The 19,826-nt window shown below is 44.4% G+C and overlaps 1 protein-coding gene and 1 long non-coding RNA gene across 8 annotated transcripts; one reads left to right on the top strand and one right to left on the bottom strand.

The window, feature by feature from the left end:
* Positions 1-4,843: 4,843 nt before the first annotated feature.
* mybl2a (v-myb avian myeloblastosis viral oncogene homolog-like 2a) lies at positions 4,844-14,519 on the bottom strand. Of its 7 annotated transcripts, XM_065020611.1 has the most exons (9): positions 13,835-14,519; positions 13,185-13,361; positions 12,590-12,695; positions 12,312-12,383; positions 12,062-12,154; positions 11,735-11,955; positions 8,973-9,093; positions 8,698-8,751; positions 4,844-8,454 (listed from the first exon to the last, which is right to left on the bottom strand). In XM_065020611.1, exons 2-9 carry the CDS (start codon positions 13,199-13,201, stop codon positions 6,559-6,561), a joined length of 2,580 nt encoding a protein of 859 aa, XP_064876683.1. In that variant the 5' UTR covers positions 13,202-13,361; positions 13,835-14,519; the 3' UTR covers positions 4,844-6,558. The 7 variants fall into 7 exon arrangements, with proteins under 7 accessions (XP_064876683.1, XP_064876682.1, XP_064876684.1 ...); XM_065020610.1 differs by having other exon boundaries at positions 13,185-14,519; XM_065020612.1 differs by lacking the exon at positions 13,185-13,361 and having other exon boundaries at positions 14,073-14,519.
* Positions 14,520-14,569: 50 nt separating this feature from the next.
* LOC115131950 (uncharacterized) lies at positions 14,570-17,498 on the top strand. The gene is made up of 2 exons (XR_003864019.2): positions 14,570-14,676; positions 15,251-17,498. It is a non-coding gene; the product is annotated as an uncharacterized LOC115131950 (long non-coding RNA).
* Positions 17,499-19,826: the final 2,328 nt, after the last annotated feature.

Here is a 19,826-nt window from a genome sequence, read left to right as displayed (position 1 = left end):
GCCCGCCACAGGAGTCGCTGGCATGTGATGAGACAAGGATATCCATTCCGGCCAATCCCTCCCTAACCCAGATGACACTAGGCCAATTGTGCGTCGCCCCATGGACTTCTCGGTCGCGGCCGGCTGCGACAGAGCCTGGGCTCGAACCCAGAGTCTCTGGTGGCACAGCTAGCACTGCGATGCAGTGCCTTAGACCACTGCGCCACCCGGGAGGCCCTGAAGTCAGAAGTTTACATAAATATCACATTTACATAAGTATTCAGACCCTTTACTCAGTACTTTGTTGAAGCACCTTTGGCAGCGATTACAGCCCCGAGTCTTCTTGGGTATGACGCTACAAGCTCGGCACACCTGTATTTGGAGAGTTTCTCCCATTCTTTTCTGCAGATCATCTCAAGCTCTGTCAGGTTGGATGGGGAGCGTCGCTGCACAGCTATTTTCAGCTCTTTCCAGAGATGTTCAATCAGGTTCAAGTCCGAGCTCTGGCTGGGCCACTCAAGGACATTCAGAGACCTGTCCAGAAGCTACTCCTGTGTTGTCTTGGTTGTGTGCTTAGGGTTGTTGTCCTGTTGGAAGGTAAACTTTCACCCCAGTCTGAGGTCCTGAGCACTCTGGATCAGGTTTTCATCAAGGATCTCTCTGTACTTAGCTCCATTCATCTTTCCCTCGATCCTGACTAGTCTCCCAGTCCCTGCCGCTGGAAAACATTCCCACAGCATTTAAAAAAAATTGCTGCCACCACCATGCTTCACCGTAGGGATGGTGTCAGGTTTCCTTCAGACGTGACGCTTGGCATTCAGGCTAGAGAATCTTGTTTCTCATGGTCTGAGAGTCCTTTAGGTGCCTTTCAGCAAACTCCTAGCGGGCTATCATGTGCCTTTTACTGAGGATTGGCTTCTGTCTGGCCACTCTACTATAAAGGCCTGATTGGTGGAGTGCTGCAGAGATGGTTGTCCTTCTGGAAGGTTCTCCCATCTCCACAGAGGAACTCTGGAGCTCTGCTAGAGTGACCATCAGGTTCTTGGTCACCTCCCTGACCAAGGCCCTTCTCCCCCGATTTCTTCAGTTTGGCCAGGTGGGCCAGCTCTAGGAAGTCTTGGTGGTTCCAAACTTCTTCCATTTAAGAATGATGGAGGCCACTGTGTTCTTGGGAACCTTCAATGATGCAGACATTTGTTGTTACGCTCCCTCAGATCTGTGCCTCGACACAATCCTGTCTTGGAGCTCTACAGACAATTCCTTCGACCTCATGGCTTGGTTTTTGCTCTGACTTGCACTGTCAACTGTGAGGCCTTATATAGACAGGTACAGTGCCTTGCGAAAGTATTCGGCCCCCTTGAACTTTGCGACCTTTTGCCACATTTCAGGCTTCAAACATAAAGATATAAAACTGTATTTTTTTATGAAGAATCAACAACAAGTGGGACACAATCATGAAGTGGAACGACATTTATTGGATATTTCAAACTTTTTTAACAAATCAAAAACTGAAAAATTGGGCGTGCAAAATTATTCAGCCCCTTTACTTTCAGTGCAGCAAACTCTCTACAGAAGTTCAGTGGGGATCTCTGAATGATTCAATGTTGACCTAAATGACTATTGATGATAAATACAATCCACCTGTGTGTAATCAAGTCTCCGTATAAATGCACCTGAACTGTGATAGTCTCAGAGGTCCGTTAAAAGCGCAGCGAGCATCATGAAGAACAAGGAACACACCAGGCAGGTCCGAGATACTGTTGTGAAGAAGTTTAAAGCCGGATTTGGATACAAAAAGATTTCCCAAGCTTTAAACATCCCAAGGAGCTCTGTGCAAGCGATAATATTGAAATGGAAGGAGTATCAGACCACTGCAAATATACCAAGACCTGGCCGTCCCTCTAAACTTTCAGCTCATACAAGGAGAAGACTGATCAGAGATGCAGCCAAGAGGCCCCATGATCACTCTGGATGAACTGCAGAGATCTACAGCTGAGGTGGGAGACTCTGTCCATAGGACAACAATCAGTCGTATATTGCACAAATCTGGCCTTTATGGAAGAGTGGCAAGAAGAAAGACATTTCTTAAAGATATCCATAAAAAGTGTTGTTTAAAGTTTGCCACAAGCCACCTGGGAGACACACCAAACATGTGGAAGAAGGTGCTCTGGTCAGATGAAACCAAAATGGAACTTTTTGGCAACAATGCAAAACGTTATGTTTGGCGTAAAAGCAACACAGCTCATCACCCTGAACACACCATCCCCACTGTCAAACATGGTGGTGGCAGCATCATGGTTTGGGCCTGCTTTTCTTCAGCAGGGACAGGGAAGATGGTTCAAATTGATGGGAAGATGGATGGAGCCAAATATACAGGACCATTCTGGAAGAAAACCTGATGGAGTCTGCAAAAGACCTGAGACTGGGACGGAGATTTGTCTTCCAACAAGACAATGATCCAAAACATAAAGCAAAATCTACAATGGAATGGTTCAAAAATAAACATATCCAGGTGTTAGAATGGTCAAGTCAAAGTCCAGACCTGAATCCAATCGAGAATCTGTGGAAAGAACTGAAAACTGCTGTTCACAAATGCTCTCCATCCAACCTCACTGAGCTCGAGCTGTTTTGCAAGGAGAAATGGGAAAAAATTTCAGTCTCTCGATGTGCAAAACTGATAGAGACATACCCCAAGCGACTTACAGCTGTAATCGCAGCAAAAGGTGGCGCTACAAAGTATTAACTTAAGGGGGCTGAATAATTTTGCACGCCCAATTTTTCAGTTTTTGGTTTGTTAAAAAAGTTTGAAATATCCAATAAATGTCGTTCCACTTCATGATTGTGTCCCACTTGTTGTTGATTCTTCACAAAAAAATGCAGTTTTATATCTTTATGTTTGAAGCCTGAAATGTGGCAAAAGGTCGCAAAGTTCAAGGGGGCCGAATACTTTCGCAAGGCACTGTATATGTCTTTCCAAACCATGTCCAATCAATTGAATTCACCCCAGGTGGACTCCAATTAAGTTGTAGAAACATCTCAAGGAAGATCAATGAAAACAGGATGCACCTGACCTCAATTTCGAGTCTCATAGCAAAGGGTCTGAATACTTACATAAATAAGGTATTTCTGTTTTTTAATTTTTTTTTATACATTTGCAAATATTTCTAAAAACATGTTTTTGCTTTGTCATTTTGGGGTATTGTGTGTAGATTGATGTGGGTAAAAAAATATATATATATCAATTTTAGAATAAGCTTTTGTAATGTAACAAAATGTGGGAAAAGTCAAGGGGTCTCAATACTTTTCCAAATATTCTGTATGTTGTCAGGCCGGCATAATTATAAACCGGATGGTTCGAGCCCATAACTAATAAAGAAACGATAGCTAGCTGGTTCATTTATTCTCTTTACATTCATCGTACGGTTGTTAATACGTCCAGCAGTTTAGCTGTTTAAACTCAAACGACAAAATACAAAAGGTATATGCAACATTTTGGACTCTGCGGTTTATGTACGTTTCTTTTCGATCTCATTCATGTGTAGTCCGTGTGCTAAATCTTTGCTACTACTAACTGTAATAAATAAAACTTTACAAAACATTTTGCGCAGTTTACGCAAGGCTGATGGTTGTTCTCGACCAATGGTTGACTTCAACAGAGATCAGAATATAATGACGAGATGCCAATGTCTCCGCCCTAACAATGGGAGTCGTTGTCCCAATTGCGCGAAGGCAAGGCGACACGTTTACATGCGTACAGTCCCGATAGTAAAACTCTAATTCGGGATAAACTGTTTACATGCACATTTGATATCCCGCTGACGAGTATCCTTGTATCCGCGAATAAACATATTTCTGATTTAAGTTAATATGGGTTAAATTGAATATTAACTGAAGTGGAGAAATACTACTTATTTATTTCAGAATCTCTTGAAAAAATGCAAATGCAGGTGTAACTTATCTTTGACACTGTTGTGCAAGTAGACAGTATTTCAACCACATAAAATATGCACCAAAGACAAACTGAAGTCTTTTCAGAAATGTGTTTAATCGTTTTTTCAGCATTTAAATTCCTTGAAACCGGTCAAACTGATGACATTTTGCATGCGAACAATCTTTCCACTGTTATTGCGTTTTCTACCGGGTCTCTAAACAAAACAGACAACTTTACCGGTGTTAACTAGATTACTAATGCATTCATTCTATCGATGTAAAACATCATTCTGGTGAGCACTACTTTACTTAGTCTTCTGGGGCAACACGTTATGACATGTATCGAACTATAAATGACAAATGGCGGAAATTATAAGCAGAAATGTATCTATTTAAATTAGGGGTCAAAGTAGCCTAATCCAGTAGGCTACGGTGTATCAGCAAAAATCAGTTATAGAATTATTATGGTGGATTGAACTGCCCAGGTATAGCCTGCCCTTAACTAAGTGATTTGTTTGACAATACGATGAAAACATCATCACACAACACCTATGATATGCGAACCCGAGCCTGTGTAACCGTGCAGGCAGAGTTTCTCATTACCTGGATACAAGCTTTTTCGGATTATTGTAAACGGTATATGATGTTAATGTTTAATCTCAAAAACACAATACTTGGGTTTAGGTCCAAAATAAGGCCATATAAACGCAAGGGCTTATTTTAGACAGATTTTGTCGAGTGAAACCTCTCGCTTCGCCTCTTCCTCTCTGGCTTCTACCCCCAGGAACGTTCAGAGCGCGCCTGCGATTGACTGCCCTCTAGAGGTTTATAGTAACCTGCTGTCAATAATAGCGTACTCTACTATGTGGATACAACCTTTAGATGTGTATTCTTCAGTAGGGATTTGTACATAATTATTATGCAGACAAAATAATTCAATTTTATTGTATGTCTTTATTTTCCATACATTTCAGCCCAACTAAAGACAGTTGTTTTGTGAGAGAAAGGGAAATTGGACACAGTACTATATGAATTACCAGTAGTTCATGAAACATCGAGGGGGGTGCATTTGTTTAACACAATCTCCCCCAAAATAAGCCCAATAAAAAATTAAAAAATCGAAATCCATGACATTACATGATTGGAGTAAATTGCATACATTCAAGGCATTGTTAGTTTCAAGCAAATATAATAAATACATGGAGAAATTACAGTTGTGTGGATATCCTGACACATTTTAGTCTTAGAAAATGAGAAAATTATTTATTCACAAAATTAATAAGAATAAAGAATGAAATAGTGACATTTCCAGACAATCTCAGGGAGGGGAAATACTGCCAATACTATAGGCTTGGGCAAGGAAACCACTTAACTGCTCGACTCAGTTGCATACAGTATAAAGGCATCTTACTCTGTCATTACTCATCATTAGTTAACAAAAACTGCCCCTACTGTACATTCAAATTCAAATGAATTTCTTAAGGAACTGTTTTATTTAAATAAGTACACTTAGAAATGATCACTCATTCCAAGCCGATACAAATTAACATTTGTGCAGCTTCAAAAGAAAAGCAGTATATCAATCTACTATTCTAGCACTACTTGCTATGCGATTAGTCCCCAAGCAAGAGTTCACAGTGAAAAGCAACTGAAACCTCAAAGTTGTAGAGATATGAAGAGGTAGAGAAAAGTGCACTTTCTATTGGTGAAATATGTCAACAAGATGAAGACCTGTTTACAGTAATATATGCAAACAATGTCCATTGATTGAAAGTTGTGTTTGACCAAACAAATCAGAAAAAAACCACTCACCATTCAATGACCTCAATTGTCACTGTGTAACACAGGTTCCCTGTATTGCTACTTGATCCTTAAAGCGGCAATCGGCAGCAGAAACAATAACAAAGCGTCCTCACCATCCCTGTTTCAGTAAAGAACTGAGGGATGGGGCTAGAGAAAAGTAACCACTCTCAAATTCATAGACAGCGCCATTGGATGCAAGGACTGGACCATCCATGATATCAAAATATAATATAGTTTTAGAGTAAAACAAACTTATATTTCGGGTTCTGATAGGGTATGGCAGTTGAGTTAAGCTCATGAGGCATTTATAAGTCATATTCTTCATGAATCAATGGGTATATATAAATTAATGATAAGTCCAAAAACAGCTGTAGCAACTGCTGATTGCCCCTTTAAAGAAAACACTACAGTAGGTAATGAAAAGAATGCTTATGTAGAAGATTTCATTTCCGATATCTGTTTGCAGATTCAAACTCCAAACACAAAAAGTAAAGAAACGTTTCCAGGATACACTCAAAGATAATTGGCCATCTTACCATATTGTCCATTACAAGGTGTACAAAACATGTTCTTTCCAAAATTTTTTACATATCTAAAATGTATTAACTTCATAATTACAAAAATAACATTATTTAGAGGTATTATTTCTGTTGTGTTACATTTGTTGACATGACATCACTCAGCCCTCAAAGCTCAATCCTTGGTGTGCAGGGTTTTGTCCCGGCTCATTGTTCAATCATGTAAACTTGGATGACAATCGAGTAACAGATTAGGGTAAGAGACCCTGCACGCACAGGGCTGATAATGAGATATATAGGGCAGTAGCAGGCACTGTGTTCAGCATGTCTATGACGGTTTAGTGGCGCCATTGAAATTGGACCTCCCGTCTTTCGCCCTCAGGGACTCCCTGTAGATCAGCAGCCTCTCAGTGGTGTGAGGGGGCAGCCGGCTCCTCTTGGCCCTGACGATGCAGGACGCCATGGGGAAGAGTCGATCAAAGCCGCCTGAGGTGGCAGGCACAGCCAGCAGCTTCCTGGCCGCTCTCTGCAGCTGGGGAAACCGTGAGGCGTCTCTCCAGAAAACCTGGGTGGAGCCGTCCCCATCCAGCACAGGCTCTGACAAGTACTGGTCCAGCTCAGACAGCTTCATGCTCTTGGCCGCAGGCTGGAGGAAACTGAAGATGGACTTGCGCTTGAGGTTGCCGCTGCCACTGTTAGAGCTGGAGGCCTCAGAGTCCTCCTGGATCTCTTCACTCTCCTCTTGCTTCACTGGGTTCGAGGAATCCATGTCGCTGACCAATGACTTGACCAGCATTTGGACCTGGAACTTGGAGGGGGCGGCAAGGGAGGCGGTGTCCCCCTCCTGCTTCACGTCATCGAAGGGCTGGAGCTTAATGCGGGGGTCCAGCACCGTGACCAGGATCAGGTCCCTCTGCAGGAAGAGGGGCTGGAAGTGTGTTTGCAGGCCGGAGCGGAGCCCCTTGGAGAAGTGGCTGTAGTTGGTGGAGCGGGTCTCCAGGGTCTTGTCCAGGCCGATCAGGGAGGGGATGATGAGGGAGAAGGTGACGGCATCGCTCTGAAGCACCTGGATGGCCTCCTCAAAGGGCTCCAGCAGGCCGATGATGTCCACCACCTGCTCCCGCTTGGCCCTCACCATGGGCGGGGAGCTGGACGAGTCCTTGGCCTCAATGCGGGCCTGGGCAAGCAGGGTCATGACTGAGCCCCACACAGCCTCCTGTACCATCCGCCGCATCGACACAAAGGTGGAATTCCAGCGGCAGCTGCCGGGTGAAGGGGCCAGTGACAGGCCACACTCCTTCAGCAGCACCTCGTTCCAGTAGGCGCTGCGGCGGAAGAAGGCCACCACGTTGTGTACCTGAGACAGCAGGTTCTCCACCACACGAGAGTTCTTTAGAGCCTCTTTGATCACCAGCTGCAGCATGTTGGCGACGCAGCCCACGCGCGTGCCAAACTGGATCTCTGAGAAGTCCTCCGTGGGCATCTTGTCACCCAGGAAGGCTAGCATCTCCTCCTCGTCCGGGTCGCCCCTCTGAGACGAGCACATGATCCTATAGTCGCAAAAGAGGTCGTAGGCAGCGATGGTGTGCTTGGCCTCGTTGGTGATGATGTAACCCAGATTGTTGGGGAACAGGCCGTAGCTCAGCAGCACGGCTTCCAGCTCCCGGGCCATGGCCACGTTCATGTTCTTGTGGCCGATGTGGCGAAAGGCCACGGTGGGCCGGTGGATGTGCCAGTCATCATCCAGGAAGTGCAACTGCACGGCGACAACAGGGTCGGCGTAGGGGCTGGCCCAGAGGTCCAGGGTGGCGTGGACAACGGCATCGCCCGCGCTGGCAGCCAAGCAGGTCTTCAGGTCGCGGATCAGATGGGGCTTGATTGCCTTCTCCACGTCGTCGTACAGACGGAGGCCCACGGCACGCTGGGACAGCCTCTGATATTGGGGGCCGATCACAGACATGAAGCTCCTGAAGCCTGAGCCCTCCACGAAGCTGAGGGGCAGCATGTCCTCCGCTATCATCCGCAATACGGCCTCTGTGATGCTCTTCTGGCGAGACTGGTGGAGAGTGGGGACGCTGCTAGGACCGGAGCTAGAGCAGGGGCTGTTGGAGTCCCTCTTGGCTAAGACAGGCGGGAACACCACTGTCTTTGACCTGACTGGGTGAGAGTCCTTTTTTGGCCTAATTTTTAGCATGGGGTCTATAGCCTCTCTATACTGCCTCATCTATAGAGAACAAAGAGAATGGGTGAAAAGGATTGAACGTTTCAAGATTTATACTGTGGAGAAAAATGAAGAAAAAAGAAAAGAAAAGAAAAAACGCTCAACAGGCTTCATTTGGTTAGTGACAACCATTATGCCTGGTTGGAGGATAACAGAACACATTACACCTCACTGCTGTTTGGCCTCCCACAGACATAGGTGAGTAATGCGCAAACAGAGAAAGAGTCAAGGATATGGCGTTCTTACCACCTCTGGAGGTTCAGGCTCCGTGTCCAAAACAACGTCACAACGAAAATCTACCTGTAAGCCAAGATAACCTAAGTTAGCAAACAACAGCATATACCTCTTTTTTTTGTTTGTTGTTCAAGTAAATTCAAATAGCTAAAAGTGTTGGAAGTGACAGGGTGACTGTTTGTATTTGAGGAATACAAAGGGCTGACCTTGCCCTGTAACAGAGTAGTAGGTGGTGGGTTAGGTGAAACATAGTGCTTGTTAGTATGTGAAGAATACAAAGGGCCGACCTCGCCCTGCTCCAGAGAAGTGGGTGGTAGCGGGCTCCCGTCATCATCCATAACATATGCTCCCATCTCGGCTTTACGTTTGATGGTTGAGTTCCAGTGGTTTTTCACAGCATTGTCCGTCCTACGGAGGTAGAAAAGCGGTGTGTCATTCCTGGAGAGCAAAACTACACTATGACTTTCTATTCAAATTGACTAGTAAATTGGACGTGTCATTGTTTGAATAATCAAATCCTGTTAGGATCTGAATGCGACCGGTGTTTCATAGCATTTGGCAGGGTTCCACATAAATGATGATTAACAATGTCACCCAGGCCAGTAAAAACATGTCTGGGCCAGTAGATCTCACAGTCACTGGCTCAATCAGGCCCAAAACCTTTCAGCGTGTTTCAGTTCGAGATTTCCGTGCGTTGCTCTGGTCTTCCATTGAAAACTAATATGGCCGGCATCGCATTCAGCACGGCACTATTGGAGCAATATGATTAGCCGTTCAATCGAGCACCACCAAGAGCCACAACAACTTCTTGAAATCAGAGCACGAATAACTAGTAAATATTACTAGACTTAGCAAAAATTATTAACTACATGTTGTAGATTTGGGTTATAATAATAATAATAAGAGTGACTTACATTCAGAAACAACTTGCGGGTAATTTTCTAGCGAAGTGAGTTGATGTGTTCAAACGCTAGCTGTGCAGAGCAAAAAAACAGTTCTTAAAGGGGCAACGGCATCTTAAAGCTAGAATCTTGAATTGAAAAAAATGACAAAGCGGACACCCCGTCTCAGAGTTGCTGAAAATCTGAGGAATGGGCCTGGAGAAATGTAACCACTCAAGACAGAGGTATAGATGCAAGGACTGACCATCCATGATATCAAAATGATAGTTTTAACCATATTTTGAGGCTATGCAGTGTTTGTTTATACTTATATTGTTTACAAACATAGGAAGACAGTGGCACCTTTTCCCTAATGTACAGTGCCTTCGGGAAAGTATTAGGTCTAAAATGGATCCCCCCACTCAATCGACACACAATACCCATTAATGACAAAGAAAAAACAGCTACATTTATTTTGCTAATTTATTTTTTAAAAATCATGAAATATCATATTTACATAAGTATTCAGACCCTTTACTCTGTTTTCTTTAAGCACCTTTGGCAGCGATTACAGCATCAAGTCTTTTTGGGTATGATGCTACAAGCCTGGCACATCTGTATTTGGGGTGTTTCTCCGATTCTTCCCTGCAGATCCTCTCAAGCTCTGTCAGGTTGGATGGGGAGCGTCGCTGCACAGCTATTTTCAGGTCTTTCCAGAGATGTTCGATCGGGTTCATGTCCGGACACTGGCTGGGCCACTCAAGGACATTCAGAGACTTGTCCCAGAAGCCTCTCCTGGTTTGTCTTGGCTGTGTGCTTAGGGTTGTTGTCCTGTTGGAAGGTGAACCTTCGCCCCAGTCTGAGGTCCTGAGCGCTCTGGAGCAGGCTTTCATCAAGGATCTCTCTGTGCTCCGTTCATCTTTGCCTCGATACTGACTAGCCTACCAGTCCCTGCCGCTGAAAAACATCCCAAAATCATTATGCTGCCACCACCATGCTTCACCGTAGGGATGGTGCCAGGTTTCCTCCAGACGTGGTGCTTGGCATTCAGGCCAAATAGTTCAATCTTGCTTTCATCAGACCAGAGAATCTTGATTCTCATGATCTGAGTTCTTTGGGTGCCTTTTTGCCAACTCCAAGTTGGCTGTCATGTGCCTTTTACTGAGAAGTGGCTTCCGTCTGGCCCCTCTACCATAAAGGCCTGATTGGTGGAGTGCTGCAGAGATGGTTGTCCTTCTGGAAGGTTCTCTCATCTCCACAGAGGAACTCTGGAGCCCTGTCAGAGAGACCATCTGGTTCTTGGTCATCTCCCCCGATTGCTCAGTTTGGCCCGGGCGGCCAGCCAGCTCTAGGAAGAGTTGGTGATTCCAAACTTCTTCCATTTAAGAATGATGGAGGCCTTCAATGATGCAGACATTTTTTGGTACCCTTCCCCAGATCTATGCCTCGACACAATCCTGTCTCAGAGTTCTACGGATAATTCCTTCGACCTCATGGCTAGGTTTTTGCTCTGACATGCACTGTCAACTGTGGGACCTGATATATACAGGTGTGTGCCTTTCCAAATCATATCAAATCAATTGAATTTACCACAGGTGGACTCAAAATAAGGTGTAGAAACATCTCAAGGATGATCACTGGAAACAGGATGCACCTGAGCTCAATTTCGAGTTTCATAGCAAAGGGTCTGAATACTTATTTAAATAAGGTATTTATGTTTTTAAATATAATACATTCACCAAGAAAAATGTTTTTAAACATTTTGCTTTGTCATTATGTGGTATTCTGTGTAGATTGCTGAGGATTTTAATGTATTTAATCAATTTTAGAATAAGCCTGTAAATGTAACAAAATGTGGAAAAAGTCAAGGGGTCTGAATACTTTCCGACGGCACAGTAGATCTCAGCTTCAAAGAATAAAGCAAACATTTGCATTAACAATTTATATTACGCAGCTTTTAACACATATTAAAATGTTGCCTATTTGTAGTTGAATAACAGAGAGACAGCACTCTAATCTATGGGCCCTGCATAACTCTAATGTATTTAAACTACCCTAGGTCCAGGCCAGTAGAAATTTTGTTTGGGACAGGAGATTCTGGGTCAACTGGTCTGGCCAGGCCCAGTGAGAAAAAAAAGTTAATGTGGAACCTTGCTGTGGTCAGTTACCTTCCAGGTAGAAGCTTGGCGATCTCCGCCCAGCGGTTCCCAAGGACACAGTGGGCTTTGTAGATGATCAGGTCCTCCTCTGGGGTCCACGAGGACTTCTTCACGTCCGGGTTGAGGTGGTTGTGCCATCGCTCCCTGCATTGCTTCCCCTGGCGACCCTTCAGGTGCCTGGCCACCATCGCCCACTGCTTGGTCCCATATTTACTCACCAGCTCAATGACCTACAGAGAGGAACAATGATGAGAGAGATTATGTATCCTTCACTTTCTAAGGACAATAATCTATCTATATATGTCTGTATAATGGCATTTGTTTTTCATTGCTCACCTTGTCGTCCTCCTCCTTGGTCCAAGTCCCCTTGATTAAATCTGGATCTAGAGCCTTCATATAGCGGTGCATACATTGATACTCTGTACGTCCCTATAAGAAATCTACTTTTGTAAGGTTTTCACAGACAGGATTGATACTATTAATAAGAGCCTGCATAATAGAAAAAAATAGGACTATAATTCTCTTCTACAATTCTGCCAATATAGCCTGTGCTATATCTATCCCAAAATCTGTCCCCAACACTCACTGGTAGGAAGCTGGCGATAGTTGTCCAGTCACTATTTCCAAAGTTGTGCACCAGGATCTTTAGATTCTCATCCTGCAAGTACAAGAGAGAAACAACTTAGAGAACATACCACTACACTACTTAGAGCAGCAATTATTCTCTTCTTCCTTCATAGCACTTTTAGGTCAGGGCTGAGAGCTTCTGGTTAGTGTTAAGGTTACAGTGGACAGTATACAAGTAAAAGAGGCCATCTTAGTTCTGACACAAGGCCCAGAGTTCAGTCCAGATCAATCACTCACCTCCTCATGCGTCCATTTCACTTTAACTTTATAACTCTCCCGCTGTTCCGCCACATCAGAGTCTGTGTCAACACACAGCATTTCATCTCCATCTTCACTCTGCATGCTGCAAATAAACAGGTAGAAAACTATGAGACGGGGCACGTTCCTCTGCCCAGGCCGTTCCTGACGCATGCCAGATCTTACAACGCCAGGATAGGTCGATTTTTACTTAATCTATGTTATTTAAATCTGGTGCCCGACAACAGTCGATAACGTGGCAAGCAACCATTGCTTGACGCATTAGAACGTCTGAGCAGGGGAACACGGCCAAGAAGAGAACAGAGGCAGGCATAAAACCCTGGCACACCTGGATTTTATGGAATTTGATGTTTATGTGAGGCATGGATGTGCCCCTCAATTACAAAGTTCCTACACAGCTGCCATCACTTAGTATACTCATACCAGCAGCTTTATTGACCTGAACTTATTACATGTGAGCACTGTTCACTTGAGCTGTTCGAGAAGTCTTGACTTATTATGACAGTATCCTCTCTACCACAAGGTTGACAAGCCAGTTTGGCCATTTAGAACGCTAATATTACCTGTCTCTTACACTTGGTGATGTCCCATACGGTGCTGTACCCAATGACGGTTGGTACAGCGCCGAAATTCAGCCTGAGCCTGTCAACGAAACGAGCCTTCCACTTGTGGTATCTCTCAGTCGGTTGGGACAAAATGATCACCACACATGGTTGTAACGCCTGGTTTTCCGCCAACAAATGCAGGCCAGCTGATTATGACATAAATGGTCCTGCTTATTACAACGCTCCAAAAGTGAAAAGTAACCCGGTCCCTATCGTTAAAAGTGCACCCAAAGCTATTTCAACTAAAAATACAAATCGAACAAACTACAATACTACAGCCCTAGTACCTCTTGCGCGTCTGTGGATTGCAACAAAAAGTGGCAACATGAAATATACAATTCCAATACATGTGCTTCAAACTGCGCAACATTGTAACAAGCTGGTCTTCACATACAATGAATGTAACAAATTCATGAGGCCCACCCCACCAGTCTTGGAAACAACGTAACGTTGGTTAGCTAGCTAATCAACAAACTGCATGTTACTGCTGTGAGCGATACGACCTTTCATTTAGGCAAATACATTTAGTAATATCTTCACCAATCAATGCCACAATATGCACCGTGCTACTTAAAAGTTGGTAACTAAAACTGTGATTAGCAAATTGTTACATTCTTACATGACAGAAAAAAACGTATTCTTGACTGCAACTGGTAGTGAAGATGCCGGTAACGTTAGCGAACGTGTCCAGCCTGCTAGCAAACAACTACTAGCCGACTGCTGGCCACGATAACGGCTTTCTAAACGGGCTGTTTAACTGTTACTGAACAGTCAACGTTAGCTAGCGAGACTAGCTTCCGGGATCACAACCAAATTGCACACGAAGACCACTGGGAGGTAATAACGTCACAATTTACCAAGGCATTTTCGCTCTCTGGTCTAGTCACAGTTCCAGGTTCTGGTGGAATAAGTTGATGCACATGGCTCATTTTCACTACTGAATAAGATAAACGGTATAAACCCATTGCATTGGCTTACCCGCGCGGCCAACCGGACATTTCCCCCCCAGCTTCTAGGAGTGTCCAGCAAACCTCCCAAAAACCCCAACTGTCGCGGCCTTGCCTCACAGTCCCGTCTGTTCAACCGACGCGGGACTCTAACCGTAACAAACAACTTTTATAAGTTACAATACTTTGAAAATAGAGTAGCTAAACTGTGGAAAACGATTCAACCAGACTCATGCGATTCAATTTCTTATCTCGCGCCTAGCGTTTTTTTAGTAGCAGATTTTTTTTTGCCCGGGAACAGGGGAAAGGAAGAAGGGTACGTTCAAGACCATCAACGCTCTCCGGAAACAACGCATTTGCTGCACTACTAACGTTATATAATACCGAAAAGCAGAGGGTCACCCCCCCCAAAGCTAATTTCCTGAATTTCTACGCAGTTTTAACATGACACAGGCCCTTCTAACTAGTTCTTTTTAGAACAGCAAAAAATGTCACCAGACACTCATCAAGCTAGGTAAGAGATCATGAATAAACATGTTTAAAGGGATAGTTCACCCAAATTACAAAATGGCATATTGGTTTCCTTACCCTGTAAGCTTTCTATGGACAAGGTATGACTTCAATCCATGCTTTAGTTTAGTTTCCCTGGCACTGTTTCTAAATGCTAACATTTTATAATTTGGGGAACACATTCCATTCAAGTCATGGGAACATTGTGCATAGTTGTGCATAGTTTTTTTTGTCAACAGGAAGTGTGCTCTTGTGTTCTGCTGTACAATCTGGGGAGTCCTCTTGAGCAGGGTTTTCCAAACTCGGTCCTGCAAAAAACAAAACGTGCACTCAGGGGGGACCCCAGGACCAAGTTTGGGAACCCTGCTCTTGAGGACCAGCAGTTCTACATGGCCCCCAAGGCAACGATGAGCTTTGATATTCTGTCAGTCAATGTCACCTCAAAGTTCTTCTTTGAAGTTAACAGTAGCAATCAAACTTTTGCAAAAGCATTCAAGGTCATAGTCCATAGTCCCTCAGGTCAAAGCTTTAAAAAAGTAATCAACACCCTAAAGCCAACTCTCAATCTCATTTCCCAGGAATTTATCAGAGGGTTATTCAACATGCCCACTGTGTCAAGCATTGAGGCTATCATATTGAACAGCCAAAGGTGAGAGATTGACCATGGTCCTGCCTGAAGTCACCAAACAGTCACAGGCATGCAGTTTTGTTTCTGGAACATTTCCGCAAGTCACTCTCTGCAGAAAGAAGAGCAACCCACGCGAGACCTGCCGTCCAGCATCCATGTGATCTAGCTAGCAGGCACGAGAGGCCACCTAATCTGCCCTTCACACATGTTGCTCTACTCACCCAACCATGGTACTACACAATCAGCAACTAAAGGGTCCCCATGCATGAGGCGGCTCAGCCGGATGCTGGATTCTCTTTGTGGTATTAGTCTATTTAAAGAATAACAGCCGGTGACCAAAGAATATCCTTTCGTCTCACAGTTCTGACATAACTTAGTGACAATTTTGGTTTTCAGGTGTTGTGATTGTGCCAGTGTACGTGATGGGAGAAGAGAATGCCACCCTCCCACCTAATGTCACAATTGTGCAGGTGGCAAGCAACAGGTCATCTCTAATTGACAACTCTTTGTGTGTCTATGAGTGTTCAGGTGTCATAAATTAGACTCAAACAATGTCTCCACGGTGTGAATCACATTTGTGTGTTTGTGTGTTGTAAATTATGCTACACTAATATCTTGTGTGTGGTGTGATAGCTGTTCTCGCCAGCGATGAGGTGCTGTATTATGGCAGGGCTGGCCTGGAGGCAAATACAGTAAGGGGAAGCATTCAGGATGTATATGCATATATAAACTCAGCAAAAAAAGAAACGTCCCTTTTTCAGGACCCTGTCTTTCAAAGATCATTCGTAAAAATCCAAATAACTTCACAGATCTTCATTGTAAAGGGTTTAAACACTGTTTCCCATGCTTGTTCAATGATCCATAAACAATTAATGAACATGCACCTGTGGAATGGTATTTAAGACCCTAACAGCTTACAGACGGTAGGTAATTAAGGTCACAGTTATGAAAACTTAGGACACTAAAGAGGCCTTTTTACTGACTCGCAAAAACACAAAAAGAAATATGCCCATGGTCCCTGCTCATCTGCGTGAATGTGCCTTAGACATGCTGCAAGGAGGCGTGAGGACTGCAGGTGTGTCCAGGGCAATAAATTGCAATGTCCGAACTGTGAGACGCCTAAGACAGTGCTACAGGGAGGCAGGACAGACAGCTGATCGTCCTTGCAGTGGCAGACCACGTGTAACAACACCTGCACATGATCGGTACATCCGAACATCACACCTGCGGGACAGGTACAGGATGGAAACAACAACTGCCCGAGTTACACCAGGAATGCACAATCCCTCCATCAGTGCTCAGACTGTCCGCAATAGGCTGAGAGAGGCTGAACTGAGGGCTTGTATAGGCCTGTAGTAAGGCAGGTCCTCACCAGACATCACCAGCAACAACATTTCCTATGGGCACAAACCCATCGCCGCTGGACCAGACAGGACTGGCAAAAAGTGCTCTTCATTGATGAGTCGTGGTTTTGTCTCACCAGGGGTGATGGTCGGATTCACATTTATCGTCGAAGGAATGAGCGTTACACCGAGGCCTGTACTCTGGAGCGGGATCGATTTGGAGGTGAAGGGTCCGTCATGGTCTGGGGCAGTGTGTCACAGCATCATCGGACTGAGCTTGTCGTCATTGCAGGCAATCTCAACGCTGTGCGTTACAGGGAAGACATCCTCCTCCTTCATGTGGTACCTTTCCTGCAGGCTCATCCTGACATGACCCTCCAGCATGACAATGCCACCAGCCATACTGCTTGTTCTGTGCGTGACTTCCTGCAAGACAGGAATGCCAGTGTTCTGCTATGGCCAGCGAAGAGCCCGGATCTCAATCCCATTGAGCACGTCTGGGACTTGTTGGATCGGAGGGTGAGGGCTAGGGCCATTCCCCCCAGAAATATACTGGAACTTGCAGGTGCCTTGGTGGAAGAGTGGGGTGACATCTCACAGCAACAACTGGCAAATCTGGTGCAGTCCATAAGGAGGAGATCCACTGCAGTACTTAATGCAGCTGGTGGCCACACTAGATACTGACGGTTACTTTTGATTTTCACCCCCCTTTGTTCAGGGACACATTATTCCATTTCTGTTGGTCACATGTCTGTGGAACTTGTTCAGTTTATGTCTCAGTTGTTGAATCTTGTTATGTTCATACAGATATTTACACATGTTAAGTTTGCTGAAAATAAACACAGTTGACAGTGAGAGGACGTTTCTTTTTTTTGTTGCTGAGTTTACATACTAAACATACAGTATGTCATTAACATGTCATTTTCATATTAAAATAAGATTCACTTTTTTTAAACTTGCAGAGTATGTAAAAAGGCAGAATCTACTGCACACCCAAAGCTGATTCGTGAAGGTGCTAGAGGCAAAAGGCAAAACTGGAGAAACAGGAATAAGACTCAGAAAGTTCAGCTATAATTAAAATACATTTGCATCTGACTGGAAGTGTGGGAAGACTTTTTCCTGTTTCTCCAAGCTTGCAGAGTATGTAAATGTGTATTTATGCTCTCAACCCCCCCCCCAAGACACACACACACACACACACACACACAAACACACAAGGGGCTGGAAGCAATGGGTCAGCTGCAGTGCAGCTGGAGCAATTAAGTGCCTTGCTCAAGGGCACAACAGCAAGCAATCTATCTAGGAGGATTTTCCCATCTAAGATTTGAACTTGTAACCCTCTGGTTGCTAGCCTGCTTTTCTAACCGGTAGGCTAGCTGCCACCCCCAGAAATATTGTGCAACTGCTTTCATATTGTGCAGCTCAATTGCAACTGCTTCAACTGCCAGTTCTGAAATCCCTTTGGTGACAATGAGATGTCCTCAGCCCTGGCCAGTGTTGTCATAAATATACACTGTAAGACCTGTATGTTACACATGTAAATAAATGTACTGTCAGTAACAGAGCTGTCCTGTCCTGTATTATAATGTTTTGTACTGTCTTGTGTCTGCCTGCCTGTTTCAGTTTGCGTCTGTCGCTGACGTGTCCAAGGAGAAACTGATGCTGATCCAAGCCCGGGAGGACCTGCTGCTTAGAGGGGTGGACGTTTGACCACAAGGCTAACACATGCCACACCACCTGTCCAGTCCTGTCCAGTAAGTGAAGGTGACGCATCACATTCTCTAAGTCTAAAATCTTATAATGACATCCCATTCTCCAACAGTCAACAGAGAATAAGGTGTCATTTGAGATGTAGCGGTGTTTCTCTTCCCGCACCAGGTGGAGCAGTTCCACAGCATGTTTGCAGGGGAGTTTTTCTACATCGGCATGGCCAGCAACGTCCACCTCTCTGCACATTCATCCCCCTGTGAAGGGTCATAAAGTGCAGCAGTATCGAACAGTTAATAGCTAACAATTCCACAACAAAAACCTAATATCTAAAAAATTCCACAACAAAACCTAATACACACAATCGAGTAAAGGAATGGGATAAGAATATATAAATATAAAATATATGGGTGAGCAGTGACAGAGCGGCTGAGATGCAATAGGTAGTGTAGGATACAGTATGCAGTATATGCATATGAGATAAGTAATGCGAGATATGTAAACATTCTTGAAGTGGCATTATTAAAGTGACTAGTGTTCCATTTATTAAAGTGGCCAATGATATCAAGTCTGTAGGTAGGCAGCTGCCTCTCTGTGTTAGTGGTGGCTGTTCAACAATTTGATGACCTTGAGATATACGTTTTTTTTTCAATCTCTCTGTCCCAGCTTTGATGCACCTGTACTGACCTTGCCTTCTGGATGGAAGCGGGGTGAACAGGCAGTGGCCAGGGAGGTAATTGTCCTTGATGATATTTTTTGTCTTCCTGTGACATCGGGTGTTGTAGGCGTCCTGGAGGGCAGGTAGTTTGCCCCCGGTGATGCGTTGTGCAGACCACACCACCCTCTGGAGAGCCCTGCGGTGCTGTTGCCGTACCAGGCATTGAGTTTGGAGGGTACTATGGTTTTGAATGCTGAGCTGTAGTCAATTAACAGCATTCTTACATAGGTATTCCTCTTGTCCAGATGGGATAGGGCAGTATGATGGCGATTGCATTGTCTGTTGACCTATTGGGGCGGTAAGCAAATTGAAGTGGGTCTAGGGCAGGTATTCCCAAACTGGGGTACCCCCAGGGGTACGCGCAATGCCGTTGGGGGTACGCCAAATAAAAATGTGATTCACATAAAAAAAAAAAACATTTTTTAAAATCTTCACATTTTCAAACAGTCCCTTTACATTTTCCAACGGGGCTATACATTTGGGTGAGGTTTTTTGTCTCGCCTGAGGAGCCTCGTTTCACTGCCAAAAATCAAATCAAACCATCTAGTGTTCAGAGAAATAGCAACACAATGTCAAATACAGGTAGCCTAGTCAAATAATTAACATCCAATCACATTATCCGTTACTCTCTCGTGGGAATTACACTAACGGTCCATATGTAGCCAAACGTAGCTGCTGCTCATTCCGTTTGCTCAAAAATGTATCAATGGTTAAAAAAAGTAAGGCATAGAGACACATACCAGCTCTACTGGTAGTAC

Source organism: Oncorhynchus nerka, linkage group LG7 (genome assembly GCF_034236695.1).
Source record: "Oncorhynchus nerka isolate Pitt River linkage group LG7, Oner_Uvic_2.0, whole genome shotgun sequence".
NCBI lineage: Eukaryota > Metazoa > Chordata > Actinopteri > Salmoniformes > Salmonidae > Oncorhynchus > Oncorhynchus nerka.
This window is presented reverse-complemented; position numbering and strand designations above follow the sequence as displayed.